Consider the following 16,237-nt stretch of genomic DNA (forward strand, 5'->3'; position numbering starts at 1 on the left):
CTGAGGGACAGCGCCCAGGCCCCGAGTTCAAGCCCCACAACCAACAAAATGAAACAAAACAGAAAGAAATAAAGGAAAACAAAACAAGAAGTAAAAGAGCAATAGAAAGTAAACTGAAATAAGAAAGAAAAGAAAGACCTCAAACATTCATTCCATCAACAGGCAGGTGTTTTGTCAGCGGTCCGTCTGAGTCTGGCTTGGTTTGGCCATGTCCCCCGTGCTGAGGCAGGCAGGAGAAGCATACTGTGATGGCCGGAGCCACCGTGAGCGGGGTGGGACGGGAGGCACTCACCTTGTAAAATGCCCAGGGCTCCGTAGACGCCCAGCCGGAGCTTGGTGTGCCCCTGGGTCCCGTTGACAATAGGGTCGTCCGTCCAGAGGCTGAGCCAGTAGTTGGAGGCCAGGGCGGAGACGTGGTTACACAGGAACAGGAAGATGCTCAGGAAGGAGATGAAGAGGCCGATGGCCTTCATGTACTCCCAGTACACGGTGAGCTTCACCTGGGCGGGCAGAGCAGGCCGAGGACCAGTCAGCGTCGGCACAGTTCCCGGAGCCCCGCCTACTGCCCACTGCCACCTCCCCCCTGCCCCGTGAGTGCCTGGGGAGCAGGTGCAAAGATGATCGGGGCCCCTCCCCTCCTTAGTCCCCCCTGGGGTGGACATGGGGGGGGGGCAGGTGTCAACCCCCGGGCCTCCCATCCTCAGGGTACTGAGAGGTCACTCCTGGTGAACTTGGGGGCTCCTTGTGCAGGAAATGGGGCTCATTCTGGACCCCCTCCTCCGCCGGTGAGGGTCGCAGTCTCAGTCTTTCGCGCTTTTGCTTTGGTTTCCGGTCGCGGCGGTGGCGGAGGTGATCCTTACCTGGCCGGTCTGCGCCTTGTCGGTCTCCATCAGCCTCCAGGCCTCCTCCTTGCTGCCGGCCTCCTGCAGCTCGGCGGTGCTGGCGTGGTGCTTGCTGGCGTCCCCGCTGTATGAGGAGCTGCTGCTCAGCTGCCTGGGAAGGTGCAGGGCAGGGCGTCGGCCCGAGGCTTGGGAGGGGGAGGTGAGGGAAGGGGGTGTCCCCGCGTCCTGTTCAGGGGGTGATGAGCCGGGAGGAAGCGGGCACCAAGCGTCTCGGTCTGTGAGCACCCGGGATGGTCTGCACAAAAACCACCAACCACCACTGGAGGGCAGGAAATGTTTAGGAAATGCTGGGTGTAGTGGCGCACACCTGGAATCCCAGCACTGATTATTGTGGTGAGCTTTTATTTGCACACGATTTGAAGTGTATAGGAGAGTTGGCAGAGCAGGACTGTGTGTCTCTCCTACTGACTTACCAGCCCGCACCCTGTGCCTCATTTGCATTACACCGGCATCAGTGTTGGTAATCTAAGAGTTCTGCAGGAGGCTCTCCTAGTGCCAGGAGCTGGCCTGGCAAGTGGGATCTTCCTGCCTGTGGCTCTGGAGTAGCTGGGATTACAGGCGTGTGCCATCACGCCCAGCCTGTGACTGCCTGCTAGGCCTGGACCAAGCTCAGGGAGGGAAGCAAGGCTCCGCGGGGAGCCCGCTGGCAGGGGTGGGGCGGAGCTCGGGCAGGGCCGGCCTCACCTCTGCAGCTTCCCCATGTTGTCTGACACCAGCATGCCGTTCTCCACTGGCTTGGCCTCCTTCCGCTGACCGCCAGGGCCGAGGGGCCCTGGGGAGACGCAGGGGGAGGAAGGCGGAGCTGTCACCCTCTGAGCAGAGGGACGCCACCTGGCCGCGGCTCGAGCAGACCCCAGACCTGGGGAGCCAGACCCCCCTTCCCCTCCTCCCTCCCCCCTCCCGCCCCTCAGCAAGCAGAGGCCTGCGGCAGCCGGCTCACAACACACACCCATGACTGGAGGAGGAGGGTTTCTGGGGACCGTGGCTGTGACCCCAGTAGTAAGGGGGTGCCACCATTTGAACTGACCAGGTGGCGGCCTGTGGGGTATCTGCCTGGTGTCTCCAATGCCCTCGGGACAAGCAGCACTGACAAGCAGGCCGCCAGCGCCAACCCAAAAGTGCCCATGTCACGCGCAGCCCCCAGACACTGCCCTGAACCCACGCCCGCGCAGACACACAGACGCAGACACAGACAGACACGCAGACACACAGACCTCCAAGGGAGGCGTGGAAGGCTAGCCCGGGGAGGTGGGTGGAGGGAGCCATGGGCGCAGGCCACGTGGGAGGGTCCACGGCCCAGGCCGGGGTGGCATTCACAGCACAGAATGCCATGGGGAGCCCCAGGACTGGGAGGAAGCGGGGTGCAGGCCAGCCCCACAGTGAGCGAGTTCCAAGCACCACGGCAGCCGCTGCTCAGGCGGGGGGGTGGAGGGGGGGGAGACTCCTCAACTCCTCGCTGTGGCCGTCCAGAGGCTCTACTGGCCCAATCATCCACAAGATGGGGTCACGCAGGGCTGAGTCCCGGGGACCCTGGGTGGCATCTGCAATGGCGCCGCCACCCAGCCTGCCCCACGTGCTTCGAAGGCCTCTGTGGAGACCTGGGGCCCTGGAGACACAAACTGAACCCCGGTACCACCGCAAAGCAACCTGGGCCGGGCCGCCTGGAGTCTACAAGCACCGGTGCGCAGCCGTGCCACTGACCTCCCGCCGCCTCCTCCGCTCCGCCGCCGCCTGTGAATCACAAGATGACAGCGCGCTAGCCTCCCCTGGGCCTCCACCTCCAGCCCGCGCCACGGGGAGGAAGGCGGTCCCCGCCCGATGCAGGCCCAGGGGGCAGTGCCCCCATACCCGAGCCAGCGCCTCCCCCCAAGAGCACAACGGCTCTATACCTAGTGCGCCACCCTGCACGCACAGCACACGGCACACGGGCAGGTGGACAGACCACTCTGGGAAGAGCCAGGGAACACGCTGAACCCCCCTTCCCACCCCCGCCCCCCACTAACCCCCCACCAGCCTCCGGGCCTCGCGGTGGCTGCCACAGCACTAACACGCCAGCCCGAAGCAAGGGGCATCATCAGCTCAGATTTGTTCTAATTGTCACCACTGGGAGCGCAGCAAAAGGACAGAGGACCACTAGCGGGAGTGAGGCCCAGGCACCAGGCGCTGGGAAGGTGGCTCAGTGGTAGAGCGCTTGCCTAGCATGCATGAAGCCCTGGGTTCCATTCCTCAGCACCACATATGCAGAAAAAGCCAAATTGGTGCTGTGGCTCAGGTGGTAGAGTGCTAGGCAGATGCTTTACCTACCACTTGAGCCACACCCTGGGACTTTTTTGCTTTGGCCTTGTGTTTTCACCAGGGGTGGCCATGGACCGAGATCCTAGTACCTCCATGTCCCATGTAGCTGGAAAGACAGGTGTACACTACCACGCCCAGCTTGTTGACACTGGGGCTCAGTACCTTTTACCGAGGTTTGCTAACATGGCCTTGCTCAGGAGGTGCTGGGACTCCTGGATGAGGGCCAGCTGGCCTCCCGGGAGAGAGAGGGAGGGAAGGAGGAAGGGAGGGAGAGGATTCCCAGAGACTGCTTTATGGTCAGCACCAAGCTTTTGCCCAAACATGGAACTGCCCGGCTGCCTCACCCAGCCTCACCCCCAGGGGCGGCCTCCAAGTTCTCCTTCCCGAGGAGGAGGACAGGCAGCTGAGAGGGAGAGAGAGAGGGAAGGAGGGAGGGCGGGCAGCTCCGCCCCGCACTCAAGGCTTTTTGGTAAAGCAAGAAGAGGAAGAAGGAGGCACTGGTGGCTCATGCCTGCCATGGTAGCTGCTCAGGAGGCTGAGGTGGAAAGACCGAGAGTTCAAGGCTAGCCCAAGCAAATTTAGGGTGACTGTCTCAAAAGAATGCCACGTGAGCAAGAAGGCTGTGGGCATGGCTGTCCGGCAGGCGCGAGGCCCTGGCTTCAATCCCCAGTGACTAATGACAGAGAGCCTGGCGCACAGGCCACCGTGAAGAAACAAGACGGAGGAGGGGGGAGAGGGAGGGGGGAGGAGGAGGGCAGAGACTGCAGGTGTACCCTGTGGGAGCAAGACCCAGGGCAGGGCCAGGAGGGCGCCCAGCGCCCCCCGGAGGTGGGGATGGAAGGACCCCCCCCCCCCCGTCTCCCCCCCCCCCCCCCGCTCTGGCTTTTGAGGCTTGCTTCCGCTTGAGAACGTCTGCTCTGTGCACCTGAGTAGCTTTCAATCCGTTTTTACAAATTCACCAGAAACCGGGCGGCCGCCCCCCTCTGGCTGTGACCCTCAGATGGGCTGGCCACTGGTCAAGTCTGCTCCCCACTGAGAGCCCCCCCTTCCCCCCATGAGGCTGGGCTTCCTGCAAATCACAGGGATGGGCGCTGACTTCCCCTGGCGATGGTGAGCCCCGGCCCCAGGAAACAGGAGGACACCCCCGCAGTGCCCGGCCTTCCCCAGGCAGGGATGACGCTAACACGCCCCTCCATACACCGTACAGACTCAATACGGGGGGGGGGGCACTGGCAGCGCCCCAAAACTCTGAGTGCACCCCGGCAGACCCCCCACCCCGTGCGCTCGGAATCCACCTGCGTGGTGCAGCCAGCCAAGTCTCCCGGGCGCGGGCCAAAAGCGTGGAGCACTCGCAGCCAAGGTCACGGCTGGGGCCGGCCGAGGCTGAGCGCCCGGGACGTGGCCGCGTGCCCAGCCCCGTGTCACACAGCGGGCAGGGGACGGGAGGCCACCCACCTAGCCCATGGCCCGAGCCGGGGCCCGTGTGGAAGGCAGGAATATCTGCAGGGAAAGTGGCGTTCTCGTGGCCAAATGAAGCAGAGAACAAAAGGAGATGGGGGCACCAATCCGGGGGTCGTGGGGGAGGAAGGAGGGCGTGGGGGAGGAGGGAGGGAGGGGAGGAGGGAGCCCCTGAGCCAGTGGAACCCAAGGCTCTGGCTCAGCTGGAAGAAGGGGGAGGCCGAGAGGGAGCCACAGGAAGATGGCCTCCACTGGACACACGGATTTAGAAACAGCTCGCCCAGCCTCTGTCTCTGAAGAGACTGAGACACAAGGCTGCAGCCAACAACAAGGCCGCCAGACTCACAGACAGCAGGACTTCCTGACCTCCAGGGCACGGACAGGGGAGACTGAGCGCCAAGTGGCAGACTCAAGTGGCAGAGCCCAAGGCCCTGGGTTCAATCCCCAGTACGGTGGGGGGAGGGGGGGCTAATGGCCAAGGAGAAGAATCAGCTCAAAAGCCAGGCCGTGGATGAGCCTGGGGACACAATGCGATGGGGACACAGGTCCCTCCGCCGACGGGCAGGGGGGGACCCCAGGCTCGGGAAGGGAGTCCAGAACCCAGGGTAAACAGTGGGCAGACAGAAAGGGCCTGCGGGCGGCCCGGGCTGCCCTCCTGGCGGCCGCCTGCGGCCCAGTGCCTCCGGGAGCGGCGGGGGACCCCTCCCCGGGGACCCCCGCAGGCTTACCCTCGTCCTGCTCGGAGGCGGCGTAGGCGCGCAGGAACTCGGCGAAGGCGCCGTCCCGGGCCAGCAGCTCCTGGTAGGAGCCCATCTCCGAGACCTTGCCGCCGCTCATGACCACGACGATGTCGGCCTGCGGCAGGTAGCTGAGGCCGTGCGTCACCAGCAGCCGCGTCTGCGGGCGCAGCGGGCGCGGGCGTGAGGGGCGCGGGGTGCGGGCGCGGGCGTGAGGGGCGCGGGCGCGGGCGTGAGGGGCGCGGGCGTGAGGGGCGCGGGCGTGAGGGGTGCGGGCGTGAGGGGCGCGGGCGTGAGGGGCGCGGGCGTGAGGGGCGCGGGCGTGAGGGGCGCGGGCGTGAGGGGCGCGGGCGTGAGGGGCGCGGGCGTGAGGGGCGCGGGCGTGAGGGGTGCGGGCGCGGGCGTGAGGGGCGCGGGCGCGGGCGTGAGGGGCGCGGGCGTGAGGGGCGCGGGCGTGAGGACTGCGGGGCGCGGGCGTGAGGCGCGCGGGGCACGGGGCGCAGGCGCGGAGCCCCGGCCGGGCCGGGCCTGCGGGGCGCGGGGCGTGGGCGGGGCCCGTGCTGCCAATGCGGGGCAGCGGGCACGGGGCCACAGGAGGGCGCGGCCTGGCCTGGGGTCACCCCCTGCCCGCCCCCGACCCCCGCACGCCGCCCCGCGTCCTCCCGCAGCGCCCAGCAGGTACCTTGTTCTTCAGCAAGCCCTTGGGGCCGACCACGTGCTCAAAGATGTGCTTGCCCACGTGCGCGTCCACGGCCGACAGCGGGTCGTCCAGGAGGTAGACGTCGGCGTCGCAGTACACGGCGCGGGCCAGGCTCACCCGCTGCTTCTGGCCCCCAGACAGGTTCACGCCCTGCGGGGCGCCGGGAGGGAGGGCGGGGTGGGTCTCGGGGAGCACTGGGCGGGGCCGGGGGCGGAGCACAGGGAGGTGGGTGGGACCTGGGGCGGAGCCCAAGGAGGTGGGCGGGGCCGGGGCGGACCACAGGGAAGTAGGTGGGACCTGGGGCACAAGAAAGTGGGGCGGGGCCTGGCGGAGCACAGGGAGGTGGACGGGGTGAGGGGCAGGGAGGTGGGCGGGGCCTGGGCGGGGCACAGGGAGGTGGGCGGTGCCTGGGGCGCAGCACAGGGGGTGGGCGGGGCCTGGGCAGGGCACAGGGAGGTGGGCGGTGCCTGGGGCGCAGCACAGGGAGGTGGGCGGGGCCTGGGCGGGGCACAGGGAGGTGGGCGGTGCCTGGGGCGTAGCACAGGGGGTGGGCGGGGCCTGGGCAGGGCACAGGGAGATGGGCGGTGCCTGGGGCGGGGCACAGGGAGGTGGGCGGTGCCTGGGGCGGGGCACAGGGAGGTGGGCGGTACCTGGGGCGGGGCACAGGGAGGTGGGCGGGGTCAGGGGGCAGGACTCAGCAGCCGAGGCCCAGGGTGGCCTGGTAGGGCAGAGCCCTTCAGGCCTCTTGTCTGTCCAGTCAAGCCCAGGGCAGACACCACTGCCACGCGGTTCTAGAGGGCCAGCCTTGGGCACTAGGAGCTAAAGGCTGAGGCTGGCACTGGAGCTAAAGGGAGGAGGCCGCGGCACCCTGGCCTTGACTCCACGGGACACACTTCCTAGGGCATCAGCTTGAGATCCCGGCTGAAGCCGAAGATGCCTGAGAGGGGACTGTTTTTTTTTTCCAAGGAGCCACAGATGTCACCAGTTACGTGACATCATTCACCAAATACCGCTGCTGGCGAGCCTGGCTGTCCTCTAAGGATGACTGGCCAGCTCTGCAAGCTGAGGCCGCCTGAGGCGCTGCGCTCCCGGCCGCAGGCAGGGGGCGCTGGCACGCCGGCGGCCAGAGGCGGCCAGGGGCCTCCAGGCCCAGGAGGGCACCTTGGGAGGCCCAGGAGGGAGGCCAGGGGAGGGGCAGCACCAGATCGGGGGCTGTGGCAGTGGGAGATGCCCAAACAGCCTCTCTCTTTAGAAGCGACAAGGGTTTCCCCTGGTGCCTGGTGGTGCCTGCCTGTCATCCTGGCCCTGGGAGGCCGAGGCAGGAGGATCACAAGTTCTAGGCCAGCCTGGGCTATGTATCAAGAGTATCTTACAAAACAAAACCTCCAGCCAGGGCACCAGTGGCTCACGCCTGACATCCTAAGTACTCAGGAGGCTGAGATCTGAGGATTGAGGTTCAAAGCCAGCCTGGACAGGAAAGTCCAGGAGACACTTATCTGCAACGAACAATCAAAAAGCCAGAAGTGGCACTGTGGCTCAAGTGGAAGAGTGGGACAGTGCTCAGGCCCTGAGTTCAAGTCCCAGGAGCAGCAAAAACAATAAAACCTCAAAACAACAACATAAAACTAATAGAAAAATGGAGCAGCCGACAAGAGGGATAGGGAGGCTGCCTCCACTTGGCTCCCAGGCTGTGCAGCCTGGAGCAAGTCACTTGACATCTCTGTTCCTCCCCTTCCCCAACCATTAAATGGGTCCACAACGAACTCCGCCCCTGGGGGGTGGGAGGACAGCCGGCACCCGGGTCACCAGAGGTGACACTGCTTTCTGGGAGCTGTGCACAGGTCTGGCCCACACCTCGGTGGAGGCCGCGGATCACCACCCACTCCCAGCCCGCGGCGGGCGAGCGGGCGATGGCGCGGCGGGACGCCGTGCTGACCTTCTCGCCGATCTCGGTGCGGTCCCCGCTGGGGAGGATCTCCAGGTCGGGGAGGAGGGCGCAGGCCTCCAGCACAGCCCGGTAGTGCCGCTCCCGCAGGGGCCGGCCGAACACGATGTTCTCCCGGAGGGAGTCATTCTGGATCCAGGCCTGCTGGGGCACGTAGGCCACGGAGCCCTGCGGGGCGGGCAGACAGGGCGAGACAGACAGACAGATGGACCTGGTCAGCTGACGGTGGCTGCCCGCCCCAGCTGCGGCCCCAGTGCATGTGTAGAACAGGGAAGATGGAGGGGAGGATGGAGGGGACAGAGAGGAGGGAGGGAAGGGGAAAGGGAGGGGGGAAGACGAGAGGATGGGAGGGAGGATGGGGGGGAGGCCAGGGGGAAGATGGGGGAGGATGGAGGGGAGGACGAAGGATAGGAATGCCAAGGGAAAATCAGTCTTTGAGAGTGGGAAGGTGGCTCAGTGGTAGAGCGCTTGCCTAGCTCGCATGAAGCCCTGGGTTCGATTCCTCGGTACCACATACACAGAAAAAGCCAGAAGTGGCGCTGTGGTTCAAATAGTAGAGTGCTAGCCTTGAGCAAATGAAGCTCAGGGACAGTGTCTAGGCCCTGAGTTCAAGCCCCAGGACTGGCAAAGAAAAAAATAACCAGGGGCTGGGAAGGTGGCTCAGTGGTAGAGCGCTTGCCTTGCATGCATGAGGCCCTGGGTTCGATTCCTCAGCATCACATAAGCAAAAAGAAAAAAGCCAGAAGTGGCGCTGGGACTCAAGTGGTAGAGCACTAGCCTTGAGCTGAAGAGCTGAGGGACAGCGCCCAGGCCCAGAGTTCAGGCCCCACAACCGACAAAAAATAAGGGAGTCAGTACGTTCCCGGCCTCCTGTACCGGGTTCAGTTCTCGGGGCTGGGCTGCGGGAAGCCATGTGTGGCCAGGGAAGCAGCAGGGCGTCGAGGACAAGAATCTCGGTGTCCTCAACCGTCCCATGAACCGGGGTGGCAGCCGGTGGGGCGGGGGGGGGGGGAGGCCCACGGGGTGGGGGTGGGGGGGCTGTCCGCCCCCGTCCTACCTTCAGAGCCACGTGCCCCTCCACCTTGTCCATCTCCGCCAGGAGGGCCGAGAGCAGGGACGACTTCCCGCAGCCCACCTGGCCCACCACGGCCACCAGGGCACCTTCGGGGACGGAGAAGGAGATTCTGGAAGGACAGGGAGGGGGCGGGACACGGGGCTCAGCGGGTGGTAGGGGCCGGGGCAGCGTGGGGGCCCATGCGTGTCCGTCTCTCGGGGCCTCCGTGTCTCCGTGGCAGCCCTGGGTGGCGGGCAGGGTGGCGTGGGGTGCATCAGGGCTGGGAGGGCCTGTGTAGGGCTTGGGCCCGACATGCTCTGACTGCACCCCAGACGAGGCTGGGGGGGGGATACGCACACCCAGAACCCCGGCTGCTCTGAAGGCGGAGATGAGGACAAGTTAACGACACCAAGAAACTGGGGAGAGCACAAAGGATTTCCACGAGGCCCCAGAAAGCGCTTGCTGGACGTGCGCTCCCGCGGGAGTTCTCAGTGGAGGGTACAGGGAGATTCCTTTCTGGGATCAGTGTGTCCCCTTCTTGCCCTCCGTAGGCAGGCGGGCCGGGAGGAATTGTTTAGGGACACGAGAAGGTCCCCTTGGCCTTGAGTATTGGGGAGCCCGGGCCGAGAGAAAGGTAAGACCCGGACAAGGTGCTCAGCACCCCAACCCACTTGTCAGGCGCTGGATCACACCGGACCTGAAGGCAGGCCTCCCCGCCACGCAGGCCCCAGGTCCCCTCGGCTGTCTACCTGTGACCTCTGCGCCAGCCACCTGTCTGTCTGTCCCCATGAGAGCCCACGCACGGGCGGCTGGACCGGCCGGCGTTCCAGATGGGCCAGCCGAGGCTTTGTTAGCACGGAGCCACGCGCTCTAGGCCCCGGAGCTGGGTCCGCATGTGTGCCGGCGCCCTGGCTTACCCGTTCAGGGAGGGAGTTTCGCCCCTGGCCCACGTGAACGTGGCGTTCTTCAAGGTGATGCTGTGCGTGTCCCCGCCTGGAAAGCATCAGAGACCACGGTCAGGCCGGCACGACCCGGGCAGTGGCGTGAGCGGGCCGCCCCGCCGCTCTGCTCAGCCGCGCGCTCCGGCCTCGGATGCTGGGCCTCGCGCACCAGCCTCCGGGGTCACTGCCCCCAGCCCAGGCTCCGGGTGGCCCCGTCCATGGCTTTCCCGGCTCCGGTGGAGCCCAAGGGGTGGGGAGGAAGAAATAAACCCCACTGCACATCTTTGGAGGCAATCTTAGACCCCAAAGCAGAGAGAAGTCCTGAGAGTCCGCCCGGTGCTCTGGCCGTGCCCTGGAGATGCCCAGCCGGCAGCCGCTGTGGGGCTGTGGGATCCACAGTTGCTCGAAGCTCCTGGGCTTCCTGGCCTTCTCAAGCAGGTCAGGGGCAGCTCGGCTGCCATCACACCCACCATCGCACCCACCTCTGCGCCTTCCTCCTGTTCAAGGCTGCTCCTTCCCTAAGCTCTTGGATCCTACATCGACCTCCCTCACCCCAATACAATCCTGCCCGCACCCTGCGGGAGGCCCGGGGAGGCCCTGTGGGCGCTGCTGCCCGCGGAGGAGGAAGGGCCAGGCAGGGAGGGGTGCGTGGGGCGGGGCGGGGCTCGTGGGGGGGGTGCCACCCACCGTCGTCCTTCATGGGCCTCCGCTCGATGCTATGGGGCTCCAGCTCCTCGTGGGACAGGAAGACCCTCAGCCGCTTGAGGGAGACGCTGGCCTGCGGTGCGGGGACGGGTGTGGGGAGGAAGGAAGGAAGGTTCTGGAAACCTGCCTTGGTGGCCAGGCCAAACCCTCCCTCTTTCCTCAGAATCTGCACTGAGCTTAAACAAAGAAAATCAAGCCGGGCGCTGGTGGCTCTCGCCTGTCATCCCAGCTTCTCAGGAGGCTGAGGTCTGAGGACCGGGGTTCGAAGCCAGCCTGGGCAGGAAAGTCCATGAGACACTGATCTCCCAGAAAACCGGAAGTGGCGCTGTGGCTCAAGTGGTAGAGCGCCCGCCTTGAGCTGAAGAGCTGAGGGACAGCGCCCAGGCCCAGAGTTCAAGCCCCATGACCGACAAATAATAACAACAAGGTTTCCTTCTTGCTCTGCGTGAAGCCCGCCCGCAGTGTGGACGCGGGGAGGCGAGGGGCTGGGTGAGGGCCGGGCTGTGACTAAGGTGGCGGCTGGGACTCGTGTTAAAATTCCTCAGCACCGAGGGGGAGATGGGGAACAGGATGGGGAGGCGAGGAGAGCGGAGCGGGCACCCGCAGCAGACGGGGTCCCGGGCCACCGGCCCCTCCGCTGCGTCCCACCGTCCGTGCCTGAAAGGCTTCTGTCTTCCCACCCGAGCTGAGAAGCCCCCCCTTCAGGGAGCCCCCCCCCCCAAGAAGCACAAAACCCCGGCTGGATGGGCCGGGGGCGCCCGGCAGGCCTGGCCGCGCTGCTGACCGCTCCGGCTCTCCCCGCCGGGCCGCTTTGCTCTCCCTGGGGTCGGGCGGGGGCTGGCGCGGGGAGGGAGAGCGGGCCGGGCCTCGAGGGCCCGCCTGCAGTACCTGCACGATGCTGCTGATGACCATGGGGAGGATGTTGAGAGGGAAGCGGAGGATGTTGAACAGGGCCAGGGACACGAAGGCCCGCTGCGCGTCCAGAATGTTCTTCTCGTCCACCATCACGTACACGGCGAAGGTGGACAGGGCCACCTGCGGGCGGGCGGGGCGGCGGGGGCTGAGCACTGTGCAGAGAGCCGCGGCCCGGTCCCCACACTGGCCTCCACTCTCCACCCCAGACACCCCCCCCCCCCCAGCCCCATGCGGCCCAGGCTGGCCTCCAACTTGCAATCCAGCCTCCACCTGCCCGAGTGCCTGGATTACAGGCATGCCCGCCACGCTTGGACTCCATCGTAATACGACTAGCTCTGAGCAGTGGGCCTTCTCCTGTCCCCACCGCATCGCCAGTGCCCGGGACGGCCCGGCCGCAGGGCCGAGGTGCGGGCTGGACACCCGGACTGCTCCCAGTGCCCGCCCGCCCCGACAGCATCCCGGCCACAGGCCAGCGGAGCCGCGGCCCTCTCCTGCTCTGCCACTGGCAAGGTGACCCCAAGGCCAGCTCGGAATTTTCCAGGCGCAGCTGCCAAAGGGGGAGGGGCGGGGCTGGAAAGCCACTGGAAGCCGGGCGCCCATCACCCCAGCTACTCAGGAGGCTGAGATCTGAGGATCGGCGTGCGAAGCCAGATCTGGCAGGAAAAAAAATCTGTGGTAATTCTTATCTCCACTTCACCGCCAGAAAGCCAGAACTAGAGCTGGGGCTCAAAGTGGCAGGGTGCTGGCCTTGAGGGAAGGAGCCCGGGGACAGCGCCCAGGCCCCAACTTCAAGCCCACGAGTGGCTTCCAATCAGCCTCAGACCCAAGACAGACAGAACCAGAGTCGGGGACAGCGCCCAGGCCCCAACTTCAAGCCCACGAGTGGCTTCCAATCAGCCTCAGACCCAAGACAGGGAGGGCCTTTCACCCCCAGTTAGCTGGCTTGCTCCCAGCTGGTGCTCTACCGCATGAACCAGGCATCCAGGCCAGCATTTTGCTAGTTAGCTGCAGATGGGACTCTCTTGCTCTTCTCTACCTGCCTGGCTTCAACCCTCTAGAACCCATCAGGTCTCAGTTCCGCGTGGGAGCCACCGCCACCTGGCTTGCATTTTTAAGCATTTTCCACTGCTATGTGGAAAAAAAAATCTGAGAACTGTGCGTGTTAACCACGCGCCCGGTGACGCTCTGACCGGGTGATCACCGTGCGGTGTCCGGGTCGGCCAACGGCCCGCTGCCCTCCCCCCTGCTCCTTGCATCAGAGACAGGAGCTTCCTGTGTGGCCCAGGCTAGCCTCAAACTCTCCAGTCCCCCCCCCCCCGCCCTCAGGCTGGGACTACAGGGATGCCCCCCACGCCCGACAGCGTTCATCCTCTCTTGAAGCTGATGACACTCAGTGCTTCCTTCCCGGCTTTCTGCACTGTTCTGCGCATGTCTGTTTTCTGTTGTCAGTCCCTCACTTCACCCCCCAGCACCAGCTTGTGGAGATGGCCTCCTCCCCCCACCTTCCCCTCCCAGAACCTGCCACACAAACCCACAGAGTAGAAAACACACATGGAGTAGTATTCAGCCCGGAAGAAGGTGGTTCCCCTGGGTGCCACCCAGTGGAACCCTGGGAAACTCCTGCTAAGACAAAGCGGAGACTAGGACCGGCCGTCACGTTGGATCCCACTGGCGTGAAGTGTCCTGGCGGGTTCCGTGCGCACACCTCACACAGAAACACTAACAACACCCTCTCCTACGCTTCGTGTGTACTTCAAAATTCCCCTCTGCTTTGCGCTCCGAGTTAGGTCTCTATCGTGTGGAAGACAGTTCTGGGCGAGCCCGAAAATCCAAGCTGGGAGACCCCCGAAAGGACGGGGGGTTGGAATGCCTTCTCCCCACACACGCTCAGAACGCTGACAGTTTTCCTGGAAAGGTCGATCATCCTGGCTCACCAGGAACTCAGACTCCACACTGCACCGCGTGTGGGAGCCAAAGGGTAGACTTAGCTCCATGCAAATGACAGGCTGCTCACTGTTTAGCTCTCCTTCTAGAAAAGGGATGTCACCTACCAGTCACACACAACGTATGGTCCCAAGCCGGTTTGCACCCTACTTCCATGTACAAAACCAATAAAAACCCCAGTTAATGGAACCTTGGGATCTGTTGCTGGCAGAAGGCTACAGGCCACCTGGTACCCCCAAATCTCAGTTGCACGGTCCTGTCTCTGTACTGTGTTGCTCCCGGTCATGGTGGATTAAGGAGTATGCAGCGGGTTGCAACAAGTTCCTAATGCAGGTAGTTCATCTATCCATCCATCCATCCATCCATCCATCATCCATCATCCACCCATCATCCATCAATCCATCCACCCATCATCCATCCATCCACCCACCATCCACCCATCATCCATCATCCATCCACCATCCCTCCCTCCCCTCTTCCCTCCCTCCCTCCTTCCCTCCTCCCTCCCTGCTGCTCTCTGAGACGCCCCACATCTCTGGGGCCACCCCAAGCCTCTGCCTCCCACCTCCCTGGGTAAACAGCCCCATCCTCGAGCGTTGGAAGCAGTAAATGCCAAGATGAGGGAGCACTCTCTGGGGAGGAGTGGCCACAGATTTTCCCCGAGTTCGTCACAGTCAGGGCCGACAGCCGGCTCCTCTGCTCCTTGCCAGCCCGGCCACGAGCTGTGTGCGGAGCCCAGCCACCCCTCCCGCCCACCGCGATGGCGTGGCGGGTTCGGAGGCCAGCAGGCCCCGCTGCTCTGTGCGGAGCCCCCCCACGGGGACCCGGGCAGGAAAGGGTGGAGCATGGCCCCAGAGGTTGCATTAGAACCACGCCGGGCAGGCATGCCTGCAGTCCCAGCGTGTGGGAGCTGGAAGGCAGGTGAGCGGGGAGCCAGCCTCACGGGGAGACTCCGGCTCATCGGACAGACAGAAGGAGCGGAGTACGGTTTGGAAGACACAGTAGAACACGCCTCTGTCTGTCTGTCTGCCCGTCCCTCCGTCCCAGGTGGGCGGGCCCGAGCCCGGGCAGGGCGGAGGCGCTGGGCTGTGAGGAGGACATCACGCCATGGCCCTCCAGCCAGCGTGCCAGGACACGGAGTCCCAGCACACCGAGGCTCTGCCCGGGCCGTGCCAGCCCGAGGGGGTCAGGTGACGTGGCGCGTTCAGGGCGCGCGCGGGGAGCAGGCGGCGGGCAGCAGGGCAGCAGCACCAGGCGGGTGGTCTCCAGGACCACCCCGGGCCCCACCAGGGATGGCCGCCAGCACCCAGCTCAGCTCCCTCCGGGCCCCGCCGGGAAAGAATCCCAGGAGGATTTGGTTCCTTCCCCATGATCCTCCTGATCTCAGATTCCCCCAGGAACTGGAAATACAGGCGTGAGCTCCCGTGCCCAGCGGACCGGGCTACAGGGCACAAGCGGTGTGACCGACCGTGGCCACGGGCTGTGGGACACAGCTGCCCGTCAGTCAGGCGTGGAGACGAAACCCCCCTCCCCCGCCCCGGCTCGCAGGGCAGGGAGGAAGAAGGAAGTGGCCCTGCGCGGTCCACGGGTCACTGACCGCTCGAGGCTTGTGGCCAGTCGGCGACACGTCACCCAGGCTACCGTCTGCTACAGCCCCGGCCAACCAGGGTAGAACTGGCAGAGGCGCTGGCGCATGCTCCCAAGAGGTCAGCAAGCACAGAAGCACAATGTGCTCCGGGAAGAGGGGGGGCCACTCACCAGGAAGGGGGTGCAGACCCAGGTGAAGGTGCCCACGGCCGCCAGGTAGGCGGATTTCTTGAGCACCTTCAGCTCCTCCTGCCGGATGGCCATGACCTTGTCCCGGAACGCCAGCTCCCAGGCGTACAGCTTCAGCACCTTGATGCCGTTCAGGACCTCGTTCATCAGCTTGATGCGGCTGTCTTTGCTCTTCATGTGCGCCACCTGCAGACGAGACCCCCATCAATGGGCCAGCCCCCCCCCCCCCCAGCCCTGACCCCAGGCCTAAGCCAAAGCTGCTTCAAACCACATTGCCTGGGAGCGCAGGGATGGATGGAGGGTGCTCCCGACATACCCTCCTTCCCAGCATGCCCCCCTTCCCAGCATGCCCTCCGCTGGTCCTCGCCCAGAGGCACGGACGATCCTGCCCTCTCCACTTTTCTGTCAGTTGTGGGACTTGAACTTAAGGCCTGGGCGCTGTCCCTCAGCTCTGTGGCTCAGGGCGAGCGCTCTACCACTTGAGCCACGGGTCCACTTCAGGTTTTCTGGCGGTTCCCTGGAGATAGAGAGTCGCATGGACTTTCCTGCCCGGGCTGGCTTTGAACCTCGATCCTCAGATCTCAGCCTCCTGAGTGGCTAGGATGACAGGCGCCGGTGCCTGGCCAGCTCTCCAGCTCCTTTCTGCACCCGTTGTTTTTGAGACAGGGCCCTACTTTATGTCCGGGCTGGTCCGCTCTCTCACGCCTCCCGGGGGCCCTGGCCTGTGGAGCGGCAGGGCTGTGGGCATTAGCGGGTGGAATGCCATCGGCCTCACCCAGGGGCCGGGCAGTTTGCTCAGCATTTCGAGTGCACTCAGCCATAGTTGCTCAACTGGACCGTACCAGATGGTATGGGGAATCACAGG

The 16,237-nt window shown here is 65.0% G+C and overlaps 1 protein-coding gene across 4 annotated transcripts in view; it reads right to left on the reverse strand.

Moving 5' to 3' along the window:
* Abcc1 (ATP binding cassette subfamily C member 1) overlaps positions 1 to 16,237 on the reverse strand; it is a 62,613-nt gene that overhangs the window by 11,074 nt on the left and 35,302 nt on the right. The window contains exons 12-23 of one of the 4 annotated variants that reach the window (XM_042698291.1): positions 15,355 to 15,558; positions 11,626 to 11,772; positions 10,723 to 10,810; positions 10,009 to 10,084; positions 9,095 to 9,221; positions 8,029 to 8,205; positions 6,075 to 6,242; positions 5,384 to 5,552; positions 2,550 to 2,633; positions 1,587 to 1,674; positions 861 to 993; positions 293 to 500 (exon numbers count right to left, since the gene is read on the reverse strand). In XM_042698291.1, coding sequence (XP_042554225.1) covers positions 293 to 500; positions 861 to 993; positions 1,587 to 1,674; positions 2,550 to 2,633; positions 5,384 to 5,552; positions 6,075 to 6,242; positions 8,029 to 8,205; positions 9,095 to 9,221; positions 10,009 to 10,084; positions 10,723 to 10,810; positions 11,626 to 11,772; positions 15,355 to 15,558 — 1,669 coding nt within the window. Of the gene's footprint in view, positions 1 to 292; positions 501 to 860; positions 994 to 1,586; positions 1,675 to 2,549; positions 2,634 to 5,383; positions 5,553 to 6,074; positions 6,243 to 8,028; positions 8,206 to 9,094; positions 9,222 to 10,008; positions 10,085 to 10,719; positions 10,811 to 11,625; positions 11,773 to 15,354; positions 15,559 to 16,237 lie in introns of all 4 variants that reach the window. The other 3 variants (XM_042698292.1, XM_042698290.1, XM_042698293.1) reach the window with 3 other exon arrangements.

The sequence above is a fragment of the Dipodomys spectabilis genome, unplaced genomic scaffold, assembly GCF_019054845.1.
Source record: "Dipodomys spectabilis isolate Male_0828 unplaced genomic scaffold, ASM1905484v1 ptg000231l, whole genome shotgun sequence".
Taxonomy (NCBI): Eukaryota; Metazoa; Chordata; class Mammalia; order Rodentia; family Heteromyidae; genus Dipodomys; species Dipodomys spectabilis.